Source organism: Eleginops maclovinus, chromosome 12 (genome assembly GCF_036324505.1).
Source record: "Eleginops maclovinus isolate JMC-PN-2008 ecotype Puerto Natales chromosome 12, JC_Emac_rtc_rv5, whole genome shotgun sequence".
Classification (NCBI taxonomy): domain Eukaryota; kingdom Metazoa; phylum Chordata; class Actinopteri; order Perciformes; family Eleginopidae; genus Eleginops; species Eleginops maclovinus.
Window position 1 is genome coordinate 16070996 of NC_086360.1, and position 23962 is coordinate 16094957.

The 23962-nt window shown below is 39.0% G+C and overlaps 1 protein-coding gene across 2 annotated transcripts in view; it reads left to right on the top strand.

The window, feature by feature from the left end:
- The window catches only part of ntrk2a (neurotrophic tyrosine kinase, receptor, type 2a), a 66022-nt gene that overhangs the window by 2863 nt on the left and 39197 nt on the right, over positions 1–23962 (top strand). For both annotated transcript variants that reach the window (XM_063898146.1, XM_063898147.1), the window contains exons 2-12: positions 802–876; positions 1997–2068; positions 2501–2569; positions 3398–3546; positions 10159–10292; positions 10820–10952; positions 11177–11248; positions 11751–11978; positions 12200–12226; positions 13556–13593; positions 13780–13879. In XM_063898146.1, coding sequence (XP_063754216.1) covers positions 802–876; positions 1997–2068; positions 2501–2569; positions 3398–3546; positions 10159–10292; positions 10820–10952; positions 11177–11248; positions 11751–11978; positions 12200–12226; positions 13556–13593; positions 13780–13879 — 1097 coding nt within the window. The remainder of the gene's footprint in view (positions 1–801; positions 877–1996; positions 2069–2500; positions 2570–3397; positions 3547–10158; positions 10293–10819; positions 10953–11176; positions 11249–11750; positions 11979–12199; positions 12227–13555; positions 13594–13779; positions 13880–23962) is intronic.

Consider the following 23962-nt stretch of genomic DNA (forward strand, 5'->3'; position numbering starts at 1 on the left):
TAGATCTCCAACAAATGTGCCAGGTTGCCCGAGGGAGATCTTGTAGATCGAAACGCTATTGCCTTGAAATTAGAAAAAAGAAAAAGAAACTATTTGATTAAAGCCTAACAGTGCCCTGCAGTTACGTACTATTATTTTTTTACCTGAGTATTTTTGCTAGGAAGTGCACACATTTGGTCCCTCTTGTGTATTTGAAATAATTAGTAACATAAAACAAATCTTGAACTAAAGCCCCTTTGACTAGTATAGCCATGTAATGATCTTGGAAATCAATTACTCTAATTTAGAGATGTTTTTTTGCTCCCAGTTGCCATATGTTTGCCACATGAAAAACTTTATTTAATGACCTTCTGATTAAGCCGAATAATACGTACCATGCTAAGTCTGAAGGTTTCTGTTACATCATGTTCCCTCTGTAGGTGAGATGGCTATTTACCTCTAAATGTTCTCAGACATCTGATCCCAAAGCTCTTGAAAAGTAGACATACTGTTTTACAGATCTGTTCACAGTTTTACTCATTCACACCAGGGATTTGCCCTCAATCATCTCCTGTTGGCCCCTAATCGGGTCAAGAGCTCTGCTCCAGTGCAGCTGAGGAAAAGAGGGAAGAGAGCTGTTTTCATTTTTTTTTAAAACCAGCAGCTATCCTCTGGCCCATTTATCAGCTGCAGTTTATTTTATTTTATTTTAAACTGTAATCATGTGGGCTTAATACATCCCTTTGTCTTGTTGAAATGCTTCTGTTTGCTTCCCTCTGTTAACAAATGAGCCTTCTGACACATACTTGTATCCCCCGACAGTTACATCGCCAACCAGAGCAGCTTCTCCTCCATCAACGACAAAGACCTGCACTACTACAAGAATCTCAGGAACCTGTGAGTCTTCTATGCCTTATATTAACAAGACACACACTGACTGACTCGGGGAACACATTCAGACCTTTTGTCAATGGTCACATTTGCTAATAAATGATGATATACAGGTTTTGTTTGTTATATTTGTTGTTGCTGCTCTGTTAACTACATTGGTGTGCACCTGCTGTACAAAAGATTCAATCTAAAAGGTCAAAATATAAGCATTTTAGTGCAGATAAAGAACATTTTCTCTACATTTTAACAACATATTTGGCTTGGTATAATCCACTATATGAAATATTGATTTACTGTACCTTGCCTTTATTGATACTTCTCCTTCTTTGCTTAAGGCAATGTATTATCCATGTTTGTTGCTTTAAACCCTGCATTTTATTGCAGGGTTTTGTAGTTACTAAGGTTTGTATATATGCTTCATTTTATTTCAGAATAAAAAAAACCACCAAGCAGCACTTTCTTGAAACATAATACTCTACAACCATAGACCGTCTCACTCTGAGAAATACTCAAACACAATTGCACTCGGTCTTGAAGAACATCTGCTGAAACAACATTTCACATCAGATAATGATGTCTTACAGCCTGAGCTGATGAAGAGCACACACACTTTGCATCTGGTTTCAACAGTGCTGAGCAATGTGCAGCATTTCAATCCTAAAGCAGGGTTTGTACACGAAAAAGCTTGACCCATCTGTTGAATTTACAAGTGTGCTGTGGCTCTAACAAAGATCTTGAATCCAGATATGTTGCATGGACAACCTGGATTAGTGAGGTGAAATGTTTATTTTGTATGATTAGTTTATTTAGCATTTTGGATATTAATGATGCTCAGAACAAGGAAAGATGGTCTGTTGACGTTTGGTCCAAACCTAGATTTGGCCTAATGGTAACGTTAGCAAGAGGCATGTTTACCGGCCCCTCTGGGAAGAGTATACTTTTTTTTATCATGTTAGTTTTATTCACGTCTGAAAAAAGTTGTATCTCTGACATGACCTATTAGAAACTGCGACCACATATATTTTAGACTTTGTGGAGCTGATTAAGAACCTGAATTCATGTTTTGATAAACTCATTTTGCAGATGTTGATAATTGTAAAGCTGTTGTATCTTTTTTTTGTGTCAGAACGGTGACCAACAGCAGGCTAACATACGTATCGAAGCTGGCCTTTCAAAACAACATCAAGATACAGTACCTGTAAGTAAAAACAGTGCAAACTATTATTTGTTTTCCTTTGACATTATAGTCTCTGTGATGATTTATACTTCTCCTTTACTGAGTGAAAGAAATGTAATAGTAACATGTATACAAGTGTTTTTATTTGATTTACTTTTTGGTATTATTTATTGATGATATTAAATAACAGGAAATGTACTGTATATAATATTATAAAGACTACTTAGTTGCAACATTATCAAGAAAAAAAATCACCAGAACAAAAGAGACAAATGATGAGAACAGTTCAGGTTCAAGCTGAAAGTGATTATAATTAACAAACATAATTAAAGTTCAAATTAAAATAAACCTTGGGTTACCATAATTGTTTGAAAATAATTCAGGCTTATTAATGCATGTAAACATTAGTTTCTGTAAGCACCCTTACTCCCTGTTGTTTGACTTAATTTCCAGGAATCTAAAAGATAACAACCTGTCGTCGCTGTCCTGGAGGATATTCAGACACCTCAACATGTCTTATCTGTGAGTTCAGCTCAGCCTCTCTATCAGTCTGTCCATCTCCGTCTGTCTGTCTGTCTTTCTGTCTCTTCTTTACCGCCTAGTTATCATCAGTCAGTCTATAAACATGCTCCTACTGCCTATGTGATGTCAACGATAGAGTTATGATGTGAAGTTACCTCTGTCTGCAATCCTAGGATAACCTTAAGTAAAAAAATGATTCTGTTAATCTAGATTTAGGTGACAAGGTGAGGACAGAGACAAAGTTGCCAAGCAGAAATTACCCACCAAGGCACGCTAATGTGTGATTGGCTATGTTATAACATCCCATTCCCCAGATATAGAATTACTCAGTCTCTCACTAACTGTTATTACAAATAAAGCAGTTCACTTTGTATTGAGTGATTCTGGAAAATAATTCTTTATTGTCATCATGCAACACGGTATTGCACAACAAAAGGCAGTTGTAGCCCATTTGCTACATAAAAAAAAACAATAGAGCATTTCTGTACGCCCAGTTAAAATTAAAGCTACAGTTCAACCAAATACATGAGTTGTTAAAGACTGTCATGTCTATAAAGTTACATTTCCAGGCAGTTACTATTCCCAGTCAAGAAATAGTCCAGGACATAACCACATCCCAGCTTTTGTATGGATCCCCCTTTTCTGCTGCTTTCACTCTTTATTCTTAGCTAAGATAACATGCTGCTTGAGGGAGTTTCTAACAACTGTTTCTTTATGGCACCATTATACTCGCACTTAATCAAGCTATTTCTTTGTTTTTTAAATGTTAATTTACTCTCACGCTTTAATACTCACGGTTCTCGGGTGTTCTTGACTGTGTGTGTGCAGGATCCTTACAGGGAACCCTCTGCACTGCTCCTGTGAGAACATGTGGATCAAACTGTGGTTAGGAGAGGAAGCAGACAATCAGGAGCTGCGCTGCATCGAGGATGGAGGAGCACGCAAGCTGCTGTCCAGACTGACACTACCCAACTGTGGTGAGGACACACACACACACACACACACACACACACACACACACACACACACACACACACACACACACACACACACACACACACACACACACACACACACACACACACACACACACACACACACACAGGCTGGAAAAGACATTCACAAGCAGTAGCAGACTGCAAAGTGTTGAAGCACCTGGAGGAAAACAATATTCCTAATGGTTTCCTCTGCAAACATTTTTCCAAGTCTTTGTTTTGATTGCGTGTTCTCAGATGTCTCGCATATGTCTGGCACATCTGTTTTTAAGTTAGTGTACAGTATATGTGTGGAAGTGTGTATGCATGAACTTTTGTGTGTTTTAAGTGCAGGTTAAGTGCTGTAAAAAGACAAATGACCAAATGCATGCATACACACTCAGAGCCCTGAGTTCAAAAATGTAGTTTGGTTTGTGCAGGGTGTCATTTAAAGGGCACCCAGACACTAAACAGGCTGATGTTATCTCTGTGCTGTAGGGAGTTTTCTTATATGATGCATAGATTAGCTGCCAGATGGAGGAGTGTGAAATGTGTGACCTACAACACACAGACCTGTTTGTGTGTGCTGTGTGTTGGAGAGGTAAAGTCATCTTATAGACCAGTTACAGTCATCTGAGACATTTGCTCGTAGGTGTAGAAAGGTCACTGTGTGTAGGACATTATAGAAGTAGGACTAAGAGGGAGTGTTTGTGTGAATAAATACATACATGACTTCAGTGATTTTCAAAGATGCTGAGTGGAGAAAATGTACTGCATGAATCACAATAAAATGAAGTGTTATAAAGACCATCTGCACAGTTTCCTGTTGCATCGGTGACCTGCTGTCATTCAGCAGATTTAATTTCCAATTTCTCTGTATCATGTTTTGGTCGTCTATAAAGGGATTCATTCTGGAGAGCAGCAACACTTGATAACAACAGCAATAATCCAATTTTTATGAGCAATAAAAGACAATTTCCACAGATATAATTGCGAAGAATTAATGAGAAGATGTTGCATCTTTGTTTGATTGCAAAGAAACAGTATTAAGTATTCCTATAACGAATAGTGTTTACAACCACAAAACTGTATTCTTAGTACCCGTTCATACAGTTATTCACAAGTGGAATGCCAAGCTAACCAGCATGCTTGCTCTCACTAGACAGACATCCACTGACCACAAAGCTTTTATGTCCTTGCTTACGGGAGTGTTCATCAAGCTTGAATGTATAAATGTCAGCAGTTAATCGATGCTTTATCCTTAGTTTTTTAAGAAGATCTCTATTTTGGACTTCATTCTTTTCATAAACAGGGGCAGATTACAGCTTGACCTGGCTGCCTGTCCAAACTTAGCCAGAATGTGTTGGTTTTTATAAGCATTAATTAGCTATAAGTGACATTAAGTTATAATTAAAAGCTTGTGTTTAACCCAAGCTCATGAATGAACAGCAGATAGTCCAGCCTTTAAAGCACACAGTCCAGTTGGATCCGGTTTGTTACTGTAAAGTGAGAACATAAAGAAGTCTTCACATCTGATTTGAATTTATAAAACACACAATGATGGCAGTCAGAAAAGCTTTATGGGTCTCAATTGAAATGTAATCCAATTTTCTCTGCAATAAGCCAGAACATGAATCTGAAAGTATTTTTACCATCTGGTCAAAAATAGCTTAGGGCATTTGGAAGTTAGCATTCAGGAAGCTAACAATGTCATTGATAACTCCTATTGATCCGTCCCCTCTGCCTCCCTTCCATTAGCGGGGGTTATTTTTGGCATTAGTACAGTTACAGCGGGGCCCCTGGAGAGGTGGGCAGGGGACCCCCTGGCAGTGTGACATATGAGAAGGAGGAGGAGGACATGGTGGAGCGGGGGTGCCAAATAATGCCCCCAGGGCTAACACTGATACACAAAAAGTCCGAAATACTGGCCTTTTGCTCTCTATGTCATTTTTTTTCAAGCTATCTTTTGCCTCCCCCTCTCTCAGGCTGTGTCTCCCCCTCTTTATTACTCATTTTCCATCTCTCTGTCTGCTCGCATGTATGACAGTCTGTCTGAACATTTCTGAGTGACATATGAGAAAGGCACAAAGCAGAGGAAGTGCCCAATGATGCCCTCGGGCTGACACTGATCTCTCAGGCCACCCGCATATGTCTCTCGCTCTGTTTCTCTCTGTGGACTGTTTTCTGCCGGAGCTCCACTCCAAAAGGCTGACAAACACAGACAGTCCCTACTGCTGACCCGTACGAACCCTAACTTAGAAAATAACGCTCTGTTGTTACTGCAACCCCATGCTTGGGCATTATAGAAATACGTTTACTGTGCCAATCAGAAAAGACCTGGGTACAAACAGCTGCAGGTTTAAAAGGAAAAAGGAAATCATTAAAACATATATAAACACTTTCTGTAGCAATCCTTTCTAAATTAGTCATAGTACTTGGATCACGCTTGTTAAAGGAAGATAACTAAATATCAAATCTGGTCTCAATGTTGTAATTTAAACCAGCTGTCCCGGGAAAAGTTGCATTTTCCCCTTATTGTACCCTGGAAGTGACAGCAGATGGGTTACTAGACCTCTGCTGGTCACATCACAGCGCTGCTGCCCTCTGTCCTCATCTGTCGCTCTCACTCTCTCCGTCTGCCTCTATCTCTTCGTCTGTCCATTTGTCTGGCTGGAATGACTGTTTCTCAGGTTTCATTTCCCTTTCTCGTTTGTTTTGTCTTTCTTTCAGTTACTGTTGAAGTGTCATTTCCTCTGTTCTAATATCTCATCCTCTAACACAAGCACACGTAGGTGCATAACGGAGCGGTAAATAGGTGAATAAAAGTAAAAAGGCCAGATGGTTTCTGTGTCTGTGGGCAGTAGATGCTATTTACATGTGTGAATTTCCTATATGGACAATACTCACGTGAACTAGAAAACAAAAAGGCACAAAAGTTGTAAAACTACAATTAAAATCAACACAGAACTTAGAAAACATCAATGAAATCAGCACGTTTAGATTGATAGAAACAGGGTTTGAAAACAGAAGAGCACAGCTGGGCAAAACAATTCAGTAATTCATCTTTATGGGAATTAAAAGAAGATAAATACTAATAATTTGAAATGTGGAGAGAAAATGTGTTGCATTGATGGGGTGCAGTTTTCATTTTTTAATTTATAAGTAGTCCTTCATATGACAAGAATGATGCATAGCTGAACCTGCTCAATATCATGGCGAGCTTCGTCCAGGTTAGATGGTTATGTCCCTCAAGATTTACTACATCCAATGCAAATGCAGGAAGTGTCCTTAATGCAGTGTAGAGGGTGTGGAGGTCGAGGTGATGGATGGGTGCGTCTGCTCCTTATGCAGGAGACCAAAGTTTCACCTTCCCCTGATACGTTGATGATGTTTTCATTACTTTAACCATGGTTTATGTAGCTTTAACTTCAGTATGGATGGCAGATTCAAGAAAATGAAAACCCAAAAATTATGCCAGACAGTCAATTTGAATATCAAGAGAAAGTGAATATCTACCACAAATTCTGGGTTTAAAAGCTGCTCAGCTAGTCTTGTCATTCTCCCCCCTCTTCTATGAGCTCACTCACTGAATCCCTCTCATAATGCACTGACAGTCTTCACTGTGCTCGAACAACAGAAATATATAGAGGCAAATTCAGGGACGCATTTTGTGTTGTGTCACTTTTTGGCACATTTTCTTCTCTCCCTGATGTGAATTTTGTGAAAAAATCTCTCTCTTCTGCTCCTGCCTCTCATCAGAAATCCCCACATCTCTGTGGTGTAGAGGCTGGAGCCTTACATAATAGATATGAACACTTCTTTAAACACAGCTGTGGATGTGCCCATTGCAGCCCATAACAAGAGCTGATAACAATGACACCTCTAACAATGACCCTGAAGTATGCCTGGGTGTATTGTGCAGAGGTTTCAATCCGGATCGGATGTTTTGCTTTTAAATATGAGCTGTGAGCAGCTATTCAGCTCCACATCACCGGGGCATGTCCCCAATGCTGGGTCTGTAATGCACAGCCCATTCATAGTGCAAGCTCCGGTGAATGGAGGTAATCTGAATTCAAGGAGTCAAGGAGTGTCAAGGACTGGGATGTTAGCAATGAGGTTTCTTTGTTACAATCTTGCACAATTATCTGCCTTTGAATATCATTGTTTATAGGAAAAGAAGGTACTTGAAATGACATCTGGTAATTTAAGAAATACAATTTTAAAGAAACTGCAAGTTAGCTGCTTGTGCACCACAGTCCCACAAGGTTATGATAGTGAAAGATTCTGCTGAACCAACAAATGTAATCTGATTACAGTAACACGTGACTTTGTCGTGAGTTACCCCCAACACGGAAGCTCAGTAGCTGTTAATATTTGTATTAAAAACAAAAGTCTATTTTGGAAATACAAGTCTGGCTTTGAGCTTGACAATGAGAAGAATATAATATATAACAATATTTTTGACCAAATAGCTCGATATCGATATTCTGACGATTTTCTAGAGGGTTAGATTTTGATGCTTTAACAACATATTGACAAAATTAGATTTTTGATAAATAGTTATCGGTAATGTGGATCTAATGACTAGGCGGTTATAGGCAAATAATACAACAGCTGGAACAGTCTGGTAAATTAAGAAAATGACATGGCTTTAATGTGATACTTCTTTTAAAACCAGAAAACGATCACACAATATCAATAAAATATGAATGTATTGATTATTAAGTACTTCTAAATCTAAGCAACTACTGACTTTAAATGTCAAGAAATTCACCTCAATGACAACAGAGCAATACCACTCGGTGGTAATAAGCGGGCCTTAAGTTCGCAATTTGTTTTGTGATTTTTTTTTTGTGTCAGTCAGTGTCATGGCTGTTGTGCATTAAGTTGGCTCCCCCTCTGCAGACACTGACTGCCAGTGTTTCCCATATGTTTACAACCAGCTGCAGGTGAACCTCAGCACGAGCCGAACAATAGTTCAATTTTTCCTCCTAAGGATTCACGTGTTGTCACTGACACAGGCTGGTCTACCATACTAATCACAGTAAATTCCTCCTCAATCCTACTTGTTGATTCTGCACACATCTGAGCTGCTAACGGATTACAATCACACCAGATGTCATGGGTGGTTTGACTACCAAAGCTGCACTCGTACATAATTGAACTTGGAATAATTTCTTTGTACTGACAGGTCATGACAACTGCACTCACATCAAAATAGAGTCTGTTTCCGGAAGTTTCATTCTGACTTCTAGCTGTGTGTGTGTGTGTGTGTGTGTGTGTGTGTGTGTGTGTGTGTGTGTGTGTGTGTGTGTGTGTGTGTGTGTGTGTGTGTGTGTGTGTGTGTGTGTGTGTGAGAGACACTGCAAAGGGTGTGTAGTGTGAGTAGAAAGCTGATTTACTGAGAGCCAGTTAAGATATGTGGTCGTGATATGGCTAAAATGCCTTTTTTTTTGTGCATCTCATGGTGATTGAGTAGGTTGCCTTAGTGATAAGTGGGTTGCCCTGGTGATAAGCATTCTGCCGACGGACAGACTAGGTGGACGAGGAGGGGGGGGGGGTTCGATAAGGAATCTGTCCAGTGTTATCTGCAGTAGCTGTCGACACCCGTTTCTTTTCCTCTCTTATTTTTCTTCTCCTCTTTCTCCCTGTCTAAGCTACTCTTACTTTTCTACAGTTTTTCTTTTTTTTTCTGGTCTAGCCTCTTCCTCTCTTCTCTTGTTAATCATCTCTTCTCTTCTTCAGTTCTCTTGGATCGGCATCCCCCTGTTTTCGACTGGCATCCCCTTCTTTTCTTTTCTTTTCTTTCCTCCATTTGGTTCTCATCTTGTCTTTTCCATATCTCTTGCTTCTCTTCTTCTTTCTCTTCTCTCTCCTGTTCATTTTCTTGCCGTTATCCCCTCTTCTTATCTTTCTCCCCCTCTCTTTGTTCTCATCTTTCCTTCTTGTCTTTTTTGATTTGCTCTCTTCATCTTCTCTCACTTCTCTTTGTTTTGTTCTTATCTTCTTCTCTTACCTGTTGTCTTCCCTTCTTTAGGTTTGTGTCTTGTCTCCTCGTCTTTTCTCCCTCTCTTCTCTTTGTAATCTTTTCCTTTCATCAGAGATGTTACTGGACAGGAGATGAGGGTGGCAATACTCTGATTGAGTCTGATTGGTCACACTCAGGTCACCTCCTGGTCAGCACATGCATGCGCACACACACGCGCGCTCACACACGGGCACACACAGTCACCAGTGTCTTAGCTTTGACTGAGGCTTCAGACTGTGTCCAATCAATTCAGTACTTGGGCTGCTGAAGACATGCACTAGTAATCAGTGTAACCATCACCATGTTTGAACTCTGTGTCTTTGTCTGACTGTTTGATTGGGGGGAGTGTGCTATAATGAAAGTGAGAGTGAGAGTGAGAGAGAGAGGAGGGGGGGGTTGAGTTTGGTCTTTTCTTTGTGTGTCCTTCTTTTCACTGTGTGGTACTGGGTGTGTGTTTGCCTGCTCTTCCACTCATATTGTGGAGACCATTACGTGCCTAGTGTTTCAAATGAAAAGACAAGAGTTGGCCATGAATCCTAAGCTTGCTTCCTTCCTCTTTTCCTCTCTTCCCCCCTGGTTGTGTGTAGAGGTTCCCATGGCAACGTTGAGCCCATCCAAAGTGACACTAATGGAGGGGAAGCATGTGGACCTCTCCTGCACGACCTCGGGGGTGCCCTCGCCTGAGCTTATATGGAACATGACGTTGGTTTCCAACTATGAGGTCAGGTCACACATGGAAATACACACACGCAGATGTACTTAGACACGTTTCATATCACATGACTTGACCTATGTTATTGCTTTTGAAGATAAAACAGTTAATTGATATTTTTTTCTGGGTATTGACAGAAAAAAATAATTTATTAATTCAACCAAGTCATTTTTCAAGCGCTCATGTAAGATATTTTGTAGTTTCAGTTTCTCAAATGAAAGGATTTTGGGCTTTTTTCTTTGTCATATCAAAACATCTTCGGAGTTTAGGAATGTTGACATGAGAAAATCAAAGAAAATAAACTTAATTTGCAGTCCAAAATGTTTCAACCCTTAGATCACTGAATCCATTAATAAAATAGTGAAAAATCACCCACTCATCGCTGATAGATTTCTTGATTGTATAGTGTGCTTTTACCAGTTACTTTTATTTAGTAATGTAAATGTTTGATTAAAAACGCTATGCATGGGTATGATCACCTGAATCTAGTTCTCTCCACTCCTTATGCTGATATATGGATGTTTTTACTCCCTCAGATCGAGACATCGGGACAGATTTCAGTGCTGCGACTTTCCAACCTGTCGTCACTGGACCACAACACCAAGATCAGCTGCACGGCTGAGAACATCGTTGGAGAGAAAGAGTCCGCACTGATGCTGGATATACTTTGTACGTTTGCCCTGTGGCAAACAGCTCTAATTTAATTTAGATTATTGTTTCAAAGTAGTGTATGTCTCAGCCCACTCTTTAAAAACAGAGAATTAAAAGCTGGAGAAGACAACTGTGTTTCTGCATGCTATAGCTTTGTCTATGAGTTGATGTACGATTCATCTTTCAGCTTTCTTTATTGTCTGTATCTCACACTTGCTCTCAATTCTCTGTCCTACACTCAGTTCCTCCTAAAATCACGAAGCTGAGTGATGCAATCCCCGACCATCACTGGTGCATCCCCTTCAGCATGTCCGGTAAAGACATAAACACATTTTTATGTGCTGAGTTTCCAATTCACACTACCTTTTTTTTTACCTTTTTGAAAAAAGCAAATGCTCTCAATAGCATTCTTGTGGTTTTCCACTTCAACTAGATTGTTAGATAAGTATGTCACCAGGCAAAACCATGATGTTCACCTTACCCTAAAACTGACAGAGGGCAGACGCTACTCTGCTTGGTTGCAGATGATATTATTCTGCAAGTCTTGCGGCATCGCTACAGGGAGCAGTGGTTCACCCCACCTAGACTACATTAAGGCAGAAAATGAAATTTTATGTAGAGTTCCATGAAGTGGAAACAGAATATTAGCGGGACTACATTTTCAGTCTATAGGCCTGAAATGCTTGGCCTTAATTTTGTAAGTTCCCATTAAATGTATCACAGCAACGACTACATGAGCAAAGAAAGACTTATGATTAAAACATCTGAAACCACTGAAAGTCACAGTGTCAAGTATCGTCTTCATGTTGTTTCCAGGAAACCCAAAGCCACAGCTGCTGTGGTATCAGGATGATAAACTTGTGATGGAGGGCAAATTTATCGTGACCTTGATCCATGACATCACAGAGAGAGAATTCCATGGCTGCCTGCAGCTCGACAGCCCCACACACCTCAACAATGGCCGCTACAAGCTGGTGGCTGAAAACGAATATGGCATAGACGAGAAGGAGGTGGAGGCTCACTTCATGAGCAAGCCCTGGGAGGGTGAGGAGCAGCAGCACTGCATGATGTTCTCAAAATTAAGCTTTCACGTTCTTTTTAATTACCGAGCGAAAACAATTGCTTGATTAATTAATAAGACAAAAGACAAAACATGTGTCATCAACTGTTGTTATCATCAGTAAATAATTACTATAATATTAAATAAATAAAACTATGAAAAATATAATCTGTATAACGCTATCTTTTGTTTCCATATTGTGAAGATACAGAAAAGGAGCCTATCTATTATGGTGAGTAAAATCATTTTTCATGACTACAAATGTTTTGACCTAATAAAAGTGTTAAATCTAAAACCTCCAGTCAAGATCTATGGTGTATTCATAGTGTCAGTGTTTTCAGATGTTTTTTCTGTTTAACATCTTATCATTTTCATCCCTATCAATTAACACAATTACATTTTAGACATTTTTCTCTTTCTCTTTTTTCTCTCAAGTTGGTGAGGGTGCGTAACATACCTACACAACCTTGCAGCTAGGGATTAGGGATGTTTTCCTTTTTCCACATTCTGGCCCTGATGTCGTTCTTATTATTTCTGATGTTGCGCATGTTAAATACATGTTGTCTGTTGGTTTGTGTATTGTGTTTGTGTAATGTTTTTGAAACAAGCCTAAAGAACAAGCTCATGACTGACAGCATTAGATGTGAAGTGCATGTCAAATAATGTATAAGTGAAGCGTGTTGATATGTTTAGCAGCTAATTTGTCTCTGTTGTCTCTTTTCTCTTTTGCTGTTTCTCACACACCTTGTCCCTGCTACAGATTTATTCACAGGTACCGCTACGCCTTCGCTCACTCCCAATCACAAACACTGCTTAGCACCCGTAGTTACAGTTGCTATGCCTGTCAAACTATATGTTGTCTTATAACATATTTGCAGTTTACATTGATATATCATATAAGAAATATTTCATTTGGTTTAAAGATTTTTCATTGATTTCAGGCCTACAAAAGCCGTCTCGTCAATGTTGCCTTCTCAAATGACATCGATGTGACTCTGTGTGCTTTCATAGCTCTTTAAAAAACGTTCTGCAGCTAATTATGTTTCCAAGTGACCCTTTTCAAATAAAAAGCCAATAAGAAACTCCAAAATATGAACTTAATGGCCACATATATATCATATTAAAACAATGAGGCTTTTTTTGTCGAGCAAAAAGTCGGCTTCCTCATCGTATGATGATGAAGAAAACATATGAAATAAAGAACCAATATTCCCAATATTCTACATATTTCAGTGTGGAGCTAGTTGATCCTAGTACGTATAATAAGAATTATCCAGTTTAGCTGTGGAAAAATATAAAACAGAGTTTCTTTTAGTAGGTTTGGTAGTATTTACATTTTACTGATTGAGTGAGGGGTTTAACTAAAGGGAAATTATAAAGTGCAAAATAGTAACCACCTTGAAGTAAATTTGACCAAAAAACAAATTGTTTAAGTTTAACAGAAGCAGATAACTTAATCATTATATTTACTCAAGGATGTTTATGTTACTATAACAAACAACACTATTCTTTACTCAGCAACTAATAACCCCTCTAATGTCAATCATCTCTCCATCAACAGAGAGCCCCCCTGTAGACCCTCCTGAAGACAGAGTCGCTGTAAGTCACATTTTACGGTTGTGCCCTTTGCTGATTTAATCTGTTCACTGTTTGAGACGATTTTACTTCTTATTTATCTGTGTTACCCGAGCTGGATCTATTTTGATGAAGTTAGAATGAACAATCACACCACAATACAAATGTACAGTGTATATGTAGAGTATAAATCTGTTTCTCATTGTCCAGGTGTACGTGGTGGTGGGCATTGCTGCTGTGGCCTTTACCGGTTTCCTTCTAATGTTGGTCATTCTCAAGTTTGGAGGGAATTCCAAGTTTGGCATCAAAGGTAGGACTTCTTTTTTTTAACGTCATTGGTCACTTTCAGCTTGTGGGGGAAGGACAAACGGTACATAATTAATCCCCCAGAAATGTTGTTGATTTGTTTTAGACTTGGGGTATTAACATAGCTATAACATGCATGGATTCATGGATACATCAAAAACACATTTTTATATATTTGCCCTTAAACACCAATATCAAACAGAGTACAACCCGGTATCAATCTGGCGCTTAAGTCAAGATGGGACAGTTACATGTATGAGAAGAAAAAGCTGAATTTAAGGGCTCCCGATACAGTTTTGTTTGTGGTTGCACGCTGGATCTAATTTATTATGCTGCCCATCATGTGTCCATGAATCCATTGTGTTCAGGTGGAGACAGCTGCTGTCTGAAGGTCGTTCACTGGGTCTCAGTGCTGCTGGTGATAACACGCATGTCAACTAAACTGAGCGCCCGTGGTCTTTGTCATGTTGATGTTAAACTACTGTGCCCCGCCCCCCTTTCCCTCCCCACACACACACACACACACACACACACACACTTTCATAATTGAGGTTTTGCTGCCACACATTTTTCTAAAAGCATTTCCAAAACAATGTGTGAATGGCAGCAATTGTAACTAATCTACTGTTTCTTATTTATCATACTGACGTACTAGAACTCATTTGTCTTGTTTTGTCTCATTTCTACACTTGTCTGATATTTTCTCCTTCGTTGTGAACTAACCACTGAACAAAACCTCCATCGGTTCTTCGTTTTATTCATGCATAATGATGGCAACGCTGTCATTCAAGTGTAGTCATGTTCAATGTGCGGTTTAAGAATTGTAAGCAGACAGATGCTCATCTTTTATTTCCACTGGCTCATTTTTTGAACGTTGAGATTCAGCTTTGTGTGAATCTTAATATACATACGCTGGGTGTAGGCACTTTTTTTTTTGTGCTTCCATTTAGCTGACTTTAGTTGGGTTGAAAAACTATAATGCATTCATGATAAGCAACCAAAGAATTCAACACCCAGAGGAAGTAATTTATGCTGTTTAAAGATACAGTTGTTATAGGAATAAATCTATTTTTTTGGCGCCGCTTGAACCATTAGCATTTGATGCAGCGAAGGTCCACGTTTGACATTCAAATTACCAAACCAAAAAGGGAATGCAAATGTAGAGACGTACGTGATAACTGTGTATGTGCCTGTTCCTCTGTGTGTGTTTGACTCTCGGTTGCAGTTGAAGTGCAGTATTCTGGCAGTGATTGATTTATGGCCCCTGAGAGAGAGGCGGTGAAAGACAGATGAAGCAGCCATTGTATGTGTGTGTGTGTGGGTGTGTGTGTGTGTGTGTGTGTGTGTGTGTGTGTGTGTGTGTGTGTGTGTGTGTGTGTGTGTGTGTGTGTGTGTGTGTGTGTGAGAGAGAGAGTGTGTGTGGATTTATGGTTTTGTGTGACGTTCCCTCTTTCTCCAGGAGAGGTGAATGAGGTTGCTCTGAAGGAAAATATATCTCTAATGCCTCTTAGCATCCCCTATACATCAGAATTTGTGTGTTCTTTTGTACGTATAAGCATTTTTGCACGTGTGTGCTTTTATGTGTGTAGGATGTTGGGTCACATTACGGTTTTGCCCTTCTGATTAGTCCTCTCGAGTCTTCATCCTTCTCCCGTTCCACTGTCGACTTCCTCTCCCCATGCGGTCCTGTCCTCATGCTCCACATATATCCAGATGTATGTGCCCTGCAGCATGTAAGGAGAGAGACAGTGGTGTCAAAATGTGCAGCAGAGTCACATACAGAGAGGGCTGTTAGAGAGATGTGAGTAAACCAAGGCAACAGTTTGAAACCTCCACGGTTCATATATCGGACCGCTGACTGAAGTTTAACTTAAAAACACAATTATAACCGCAGAGCTCAGCACACTACCAGAGCTATTTAAAAACAAACAGCTCTTTCTCATGGAAACATGGTATCTAAATTATTAAAAACATGCTCACACCCCCACATGAACACAGTCATTGCTGACGGTGATGAACTTGTGATCAGAAAGTGTGAAGAGAGCGTGTCAGTCCTTGTACAGTATTGAACAGGTGTGCATGAGAAAAGCACATCTCCGCTGACTGGAGGAATCGCTGCTCGTCTCTGTCTGACAGTTCAGTAAAAAACTGTGGCTGGTTTACATTATTGATATCGAATGCATTATTCTGCCCCGTACCCATCAATAACACATGGGCAAAATTTGGTACAGGTTGCTTCTCACGATGTGTTTCTCGACACTCACAGGATGGTTATTTTATATACTGTGTATAGTTGTTGTGTTCTTGTGTTGGCAGATGAACCATGTTTGTAGTGAGTGTTGAGAGATTGAATGAAGCTTTAACATAGCTGAAATCGAGGAAATATTTTTTGACTTTGCTCTTGACCTTGTAAACATGAAGTATTGGATTTGTCGGCGATACATAACACGGACATATTATCACTTATAAACTCATAGTGAAGATGCTAGCAAACGAGAGGCTTGTTTTGGCCTTTCGACTAACTCCTGAGGGAAAAAGCTCTTTAGCCGCTAAATGCTGCCCTTTGTCATCATTTTCAAATGTTAAAGGAGCAAACTTTATTTGAGGTTCACCCAGGATTAAAAGATCAGATATTTAAAAATCCTAACCCTACTGAAAGTCCCAAGCAGTTGCAAATAAAATCAAATAAATCCCCTCAGTGCAGTGTTGTGTGTGTTATCTGTAGTAACAGGGGCATTGCTTCTGATTAGAATTGTCCAATCCATGTTCACAGCCAATAAGATCAGAAACCAAACAATAGATGTGCTGTTTTAGAGTTAAAAGTCATTATAGTATTTTGATTTAAACGTGAAAGACTTTAAACCACTTATACGTTGTTGTTGTTGTTGTTGTTGTTGTTGTTGTTTTTGTTGCTGCTTCAGTATTGTTGTTATTGTGAAATCCACATTGCTCACAAATTAGGCTAAAACTTTCAGATCGAATTACACCGCCTGAGTCTGGGCCCAAAAGACCACAACAAGGCTAAATTAAACCTAAAAAAATTAGGAGTTTTTCCCCTATGACTCCCATTTGCCACAGATTGGCTCACAAGGAAGGTAATCTTGTCAAGTTCAATTGGCAGCAGCTGTTATTTATATTTAAGTACAAGGTCAAGTGCAAAAAGGTATTTAGGTTTCATTTTAAGATGTGCACCTGCGGAAGTTAAGAACAGAGAAGTAAAAATATAGTGAGAACGTTGAAGGCTTAAAAATGATACCATTACAACTGAGAGATTTACAGTCTGAGAAACAAAGCATGACAGCAATCTGGGTTAAATAGGCCTGTTGAAGGTTCTCACAAAATGACACACAATGACCCTCCTTTACACACTGCAGATTCTTGGAAGAGAAAAACACACCAGACAGACAGGCAGAGAGAGAGGAGAGGACTTACTTAAACAGCATCTATATATGTTCATGCCCTCAAAGCACCTGTAGGGAAGAAGCGGCAACATAAACCTGACATCTGATGCACAAACAAGACAGAAATGTCAGAACAGGGGGAAAAAAATAAGTGATTGAATGAGAAAGCGTAAATGTGAAGTGCAGAAAGTGAGAAAAGGATGGAGAAGAGAATGCTAAAACTGACATTTGACAAGAAAGTGAGAAAACTACAGAGAAAGCCAGTGAGCAAGTGAGGAAGAACAGATGGAAAGAAAGTCTAAAGGGATAAAAAAGATGGAGAGAAAGAGCTAAAAATCAAATGTTAAAAGGAAAAGAGGGAGAAAAAAAGAAGAAAAATGGAGAGGAAGAGAGAGATGGATGTAGAAAGTCCTCCCTTGTCCACTTATCAATGATTCATCATTAGAGAAGGTCTCAGTTTTCTCCTTGTTTGGTGGAGTTACACGCCTCTATGCCTCCCTCTCTCTCTCACTCACATGCACACACAACTCATCATTGCTGATCAATCGATATGACACCCTCAAGGTCAGGAGCGCTTCATTTTAGGCCAAAGGCACTACAGAGCATGCTCAGCGTACCCACCACCTCCTCCTCCTCCTCCTCCTCACCCTCTAACTGCTTCCTCTCCCTGCAGAAAAGCAGCCTTTGCCTCCAGCTCTTGAGATTCTCTTACAAACACTATCCAATAGGCATGCCGCGGAAGTTGGTCTTTACGACATTATGGTACGGTATCATGACATCCATCCTAAAGTTGTTCACATATTACAACTTAAAAAAGATTTAAAACTGCTTCAGGCACTAGAAAACATATTCAGGCCATCACGAACATCAGTAAGATTCATCAACTGGGAATTGTGAATGTTTGTACCATGTTTTAGGACCAGTGCTACAACCAAACCACCTGATAATTGATCAATGTTTCAGTCCTTACTGAAGCGACAGACGTACCAACATTACCATGCCTAGAGCCATTATGCTAATTTAGCTAAAAATATTTGGCACAAGAATCGGAAATCATGACTACAAAGCACCAGTGTTTGACAAATATACAACTGTGTATTTTATCTGGTGTGTGTGTGTGTGTGTGTGTGTGTGTGTGTGTGTGTGTGTGTGTGTGTGTCTGTGTGTGTGTGTGAACAATAAAAAATAATAAAATCCCTCAAATGAGAAGTACACATTTTAAGGTCATCTGGTTAGAAAGTCTGAATGATAGCTGCCATCTGTTTAACTGTCTTTTTTTACAAGTGCGTTTCCATAGACACCATAACAACTTGTTGAATGTCAGTGGGTTATTTGAGGTGAGCGGCTTCAGCTTTAAGTACTCTGGGAATCACTGAAGTGCTGCATTGAAACTATAGATACCTGAACTGAATCATTACGCATGTGATAACTGTGTGCAAAACAAAACACATCCAAGATAATGGACTTCAACCTATTCACTGAAATGTAAATATATGATAGGAGTGAACTGCACCAAAAGTAATGATATAAGAGCGAGAATAGAAATGACTTTATTGACTTTGTGTTTTTTTATTACTCATGTTTTAAAGGAAACTACAGTTATGTTCAACTTGGGTTTTATTGATTGAGCTCTATGATCAACTGTTGCCCCATTTGACCACATTGAAGCACTATAGTCACATATTTTAGCAATTATTAGTAGCACGGATGGCTGAAAAAATAAAACCACATTTTGTCAATAATTGTAGTATTTATTAAGGATTTGAACTGATAAGCAAGAAATATAGACCATCTGTTCTGCATCCTGCTGTATACATGCACAATAAGCAAAGTCCTTGTCAGAAGATAGCATAACAGATAGATAATAGACAAGAAGGCCCTAGCTCTGGCGGTGGTTATTATTTCAAATCACTGTTTTTGATCATGTTTTTCAAGAAACAGTTCTGTTTGTTTGCAGATTTTAGTGTTGAGAGCAGGGGGAAGAAAAGACTAAATGCCTATAGCGCACCCTGAGGGCAGTGATTGTTTGAAGTGCTCTGAAAATGGAAAGTGTTCTTTTCCGAACTGAAGCATTGCCTGAAGACCTTGTCCATACACTTGCTCGACTGCAGCTCCTCTTTTTGTGCAGATTACACTTTCAGTTTTTTGTGCTTTTTTTCCACATTCATTTCTGGTGTGTTCTCATCTTTCATCAAATTGTGCAACATAGATTTAACAAGCCCCAAAGAAATGTTTCGAGCCCAGAAAACATTAAATGCTCACTGCACTGTAATCAGTCTTTGCTTCGGGTCATAAAACTAGAAAAGTTTTTGGAAATGTCAATTTCTGCAGAAATAGGTTTCTGAATAAATGGAACTTCAAATATAAATAATCCTTAATTGGCTTTTATTAAAGTTGAATTTTCAAAAGATGTAAAAGCACTCTTGTTTGAAATCAGAGAATAATGGAAAGACTTAACGGTTTTATTTTGAAAAGTGTGTGTGGTCAGAGAACATAGAGATAGTGAGCATTGGTACCTCCCTCTCTCCCATCTTTTTTAGGGAGTGGTAAATCTTGTGTTGGTCAGCCTGACCTTTACATGTGGTCAGAGTGTTAAAAAAGGAAACGGTTGATACTGGGAGTGGAGATTGGGAACAGGACGTTTTGTATATTTACAGATTGTGCAGGGCACAGATGGAAATGATTGTAGAGCAGCTGATAAGTTAGAACTTTCTACTTTTTTCATTTGATTATTGTCCACTTTGAAAATAAAGCACTTTGCATCGTTTAGTGTGACCTTGTTTTCAGATCAAAGAATAGAAATGGACTTTTAATGGTAATCCAGGAGAACATGCTTTCTACATATTTGTCTGCATGTTTAGGACACTAATGATACTATTGTCTGGGATATGAGGTTTTCTGGCGGCAGTTGTACTTTAGACAATTTGGAAATCATGTTGCTTTAATGTTATTTTCTGATGGCTGAGCATGGATGAAATGAGGAAGAATGTTTTGACTGTCATGTAATTGCTACATAAACATCAATATTATTTCCCCCCAAAAGAGGGCTCATATTTCATTTCTTGAAAAGTGTATGAAAGAGATACATCACTAGCTGTTGCTTAAATGTATCTGTATATTCTCTTGAGAGCAGAGCTAATAACATTGGTGCTACTGTTTCCTCTAAACACCACTTAACTCAGTGATCCACCAAACCAAGAAAAAGGATTTCATCCATGAGCAGAAAAAAATAACATTAACAAAATCTTTGTAATTCAAATTTCTCAGGAACATAAACAGGTTCTGGCCATATTTACATAAAGACCGTACCTTACGAAATATATAAAGTGCAGTCAGAGCTTTGAAACGTATATGCCAGCTCACACACAAAGTACAATGGAGCTTTTATGGTTGTGAAGAAACAAAAACATACTCTCCCTCACAATAAAATGTGCTGAGGACTCGGAGATACAACAAGTACAAAAGTATTTGAGTTGTGTTTGTGAGAGGAGGGACAAAGTCGTTGATTTGCACGCAAGAGCGAGTCCATATCCTCTTCTTCTTTTAAGGTCCCCTATTATGTAAAATACACTTTCTGCTGTCTTTCATACATAAATATGTGTCCCTGGTGTGAAAGGAGACTCACCAAGTGTCAGAAAATACAACCCTCTGTCTTTTCCTCCTTACCCACATCTCTAAAAACGGGGGTGCAAACAAGCTGATCCAGATTTGCTTCGGTTATGACGTCATAACCGAAATGTGGGCTGGCTTTTCATTGAACTCCTGGCAACGTCCCAACCTATCGTCCCCCATATACAGTCCCAAGCTGAATCCCCTTTCGCAGCACCTCTGTCTGTGTATTCAGCAGGATGTCTGCATGAGGGACGTAAAGTTGTATATATAATGTCACTGTTCTTGCGGTAAACATTGAGAAAACAAGTGTTTCAGAAATAATGCTTGATGTGGTTTTGAACATAATGGCATTTAATCACGGCAGCTCTTATTTGAGTATCTCCGTTAGATGCTCCAAAGGGGCGTGGCCAGCTTCAGGTCAGCTCAAATTTAAAGCGACAGTCACAGAATCAGCACTTCAGGAACAGGGCTGAAATAGAGGGGTATGAGGCATGCTACAATGGGTGATCTGTTTGGTATTTTGAGCAAAACACCTCACAGACAAGTTTTGTATAGATATTGCCCTACAATATAGCATAATAGGAGACATTTAAGTATATAAGTCATAACATGCCTTCACTAAATATAATGCCTTTTTAAAACTTTCATTACTTTTGTCCCAGAGTGTTTTTGTCTTCAGTCCACTCTTCAAATAACTAAAATGCAAAACATCAATAGTTTATTTTCAGTTATGAGCAGCAGGGTTTGGTCATAAATCGTAGAACAACCTGAACATGGGATTGCATTTTACAGTAAAAACAATAGGAGTATTTTGTATGAACAAAAACAATGTACAAAATAACATTTTCATTTAAGTTGAGTAGACATTTAAAGTAACATAGTATAAAAACAATCGGGTAAATTAAAACAACCCTCAACATTTAGGTATTATTTGATTAAATGTACTTAGTTACCGTCCTCCTCTACATCTTCGCTTTTGGAAGTTTGATTAAAAGTACACCTGTCGGTTTGCTGTTTTGTTGTTGGTGATATAAAATATACTGTTTGAGCTTTGAGAGGTTATGAAGTCCAGGTGAAGTTACTTGTCTTTGGTGTAAAAGTCATACTCGAATTGAAAAAGTCATTAAAGTCCACATTCGTATTTGTGGAAGCAGATGTTTATACTGTGTGTACGTGTTCATTACATCAGTCTGATTTTCTTTCCCCCTCGGAGAGTACAGTGTGTTGTTGTTCAAGGTCCCGCTGGTTGCTCAGTAAATGTCATGGCTGCCAGAGAGTGTACATGCTGCATCAATGTGGCTTTCCTGGCAGTACTGGCAGTACAGTGAATGTCTGTATGATAGGGTCTATGTTAATAAGGCTTTAGATATCGATCAACACCTAGTCCTGCTGCACTCAGGCGACCAAGACACACACACACACACACACACACACACACACACACACACACACACACACACACACACACACACACACACACACACACACACACACACACACACACACACACACACACACCAAAGTCCCCAGTTTCCCTGAATATGTATGAACTGGCAAAGATGGATGCCAATATCATTTACTGTGTGGCTGCCTTTGTGTTGTATATTTGTAGAGCATTTTCTGCACAGCAGGGAAGTAGATAAAGCAGAGAGAGGAAGAGAGAGAGAACAGAGGAGAGTAAGAGAGAAGAAAAACAGAAAGGGGGGGTTTGGAGAAAAAGTGTGTGTGAGAGAGAGAGAGCAGCACTATAACAGATAGAGGTTTATTGATTGATCAATTGATCGTGTGCCTGTCCAGACTGAGCCAGGATGCCTCCGGCCTCCTTACCCTGCCTTCCCATCACTTCCTAATGCTACGTTCAGCAGCTCTGGTCCGCAGTGTAAGTGTGTGTGTGTGTGTGTGTGTGTGTGTGTGTGTGTGTGTGTGTGTGTGTGTGTGTGTGTGTGTGTGTGTGTGTGTGTGTGTGTGTGTGTGTGTGTGTGTGTGTGTGTGTGTAGTGGTGATGGGTGTTGGTAAAAGTGGGGACGAAGGATGGATGGATAAAAAACAAGTATGCAAGAAAAAGAGGGAAACATGTTGAATAGAAAGAAAGCAGTTCTGTTGTGTAGAAGAAAGTGTGTTTTCAGTCAGTCCTTATTGGTTTTCTAAGATACAATTCATACCTGAATAATGTCTTGCAAAGTTTTGCTCTTTAGACCAAATCCTATTTTATTACAGTAAAAATACACTGAAACAGAATGATAACAAAAGGCATGTTTTGTGTCTGCTAAATAATATATTACATTCAGTAGGAGTTGTAGTGCTCAAATTGACTTTCATACCAGATATTTACAAATTAATCAATAACGATAACGCAATGTGTACAAGTGATTTTAAATACAAATGTATGTAATGCTTACAATGACAGTCAGCCTAGTTAACAAAACATTTGTTTGCTTTATTTTATTGTATTTTTCTACAAAATTAGATTTCAATGAACAGAAGCTATGTCACCAATTCGCTCATTGTTGACTTTTATTTATTGTATTTAGTATCTTTTAATATGTTAAATATAATAAATTTTTTATAAATTGTACAAGCAGGATTGGTGTAAGGCAATTATATTTTTAATATGTTTGATATTGTACGTTTCTACTATAACTCATCAATGGGTTATCATGAATTGCTCATGAAACATATTGTTTAAAAGCTCAACAAAATTAATTAATTTTTGTACACTAGTTAATTCTAGACCCTGTAGAAAGGTTTGTATATTAAAAATGAAGTGGTACATTGGTGATATACAGAATCACGCTTTTGTAATTGAACAGCTGTTTAAGTTATCAGTTTCAAAATGATAACGTTATGTCTGAGTGAAAATGATTTAAAATTGAAATTGACTACAACTACTAAAGATAGTGGGACATGCCAAATAAAAGCAACAGATGAATGAGACAGGTAGTGAAAGAACACGTGAACAGTAGGAAGCTTTGTATGGTTTAGTGACTGAGAGAGAAAACACATCCTGCATGTGAGCAGCCTCAGGGCAGGTCGTTGGATTTATTACTGTGTTTGTTATAGTCCGGTCCATGGCA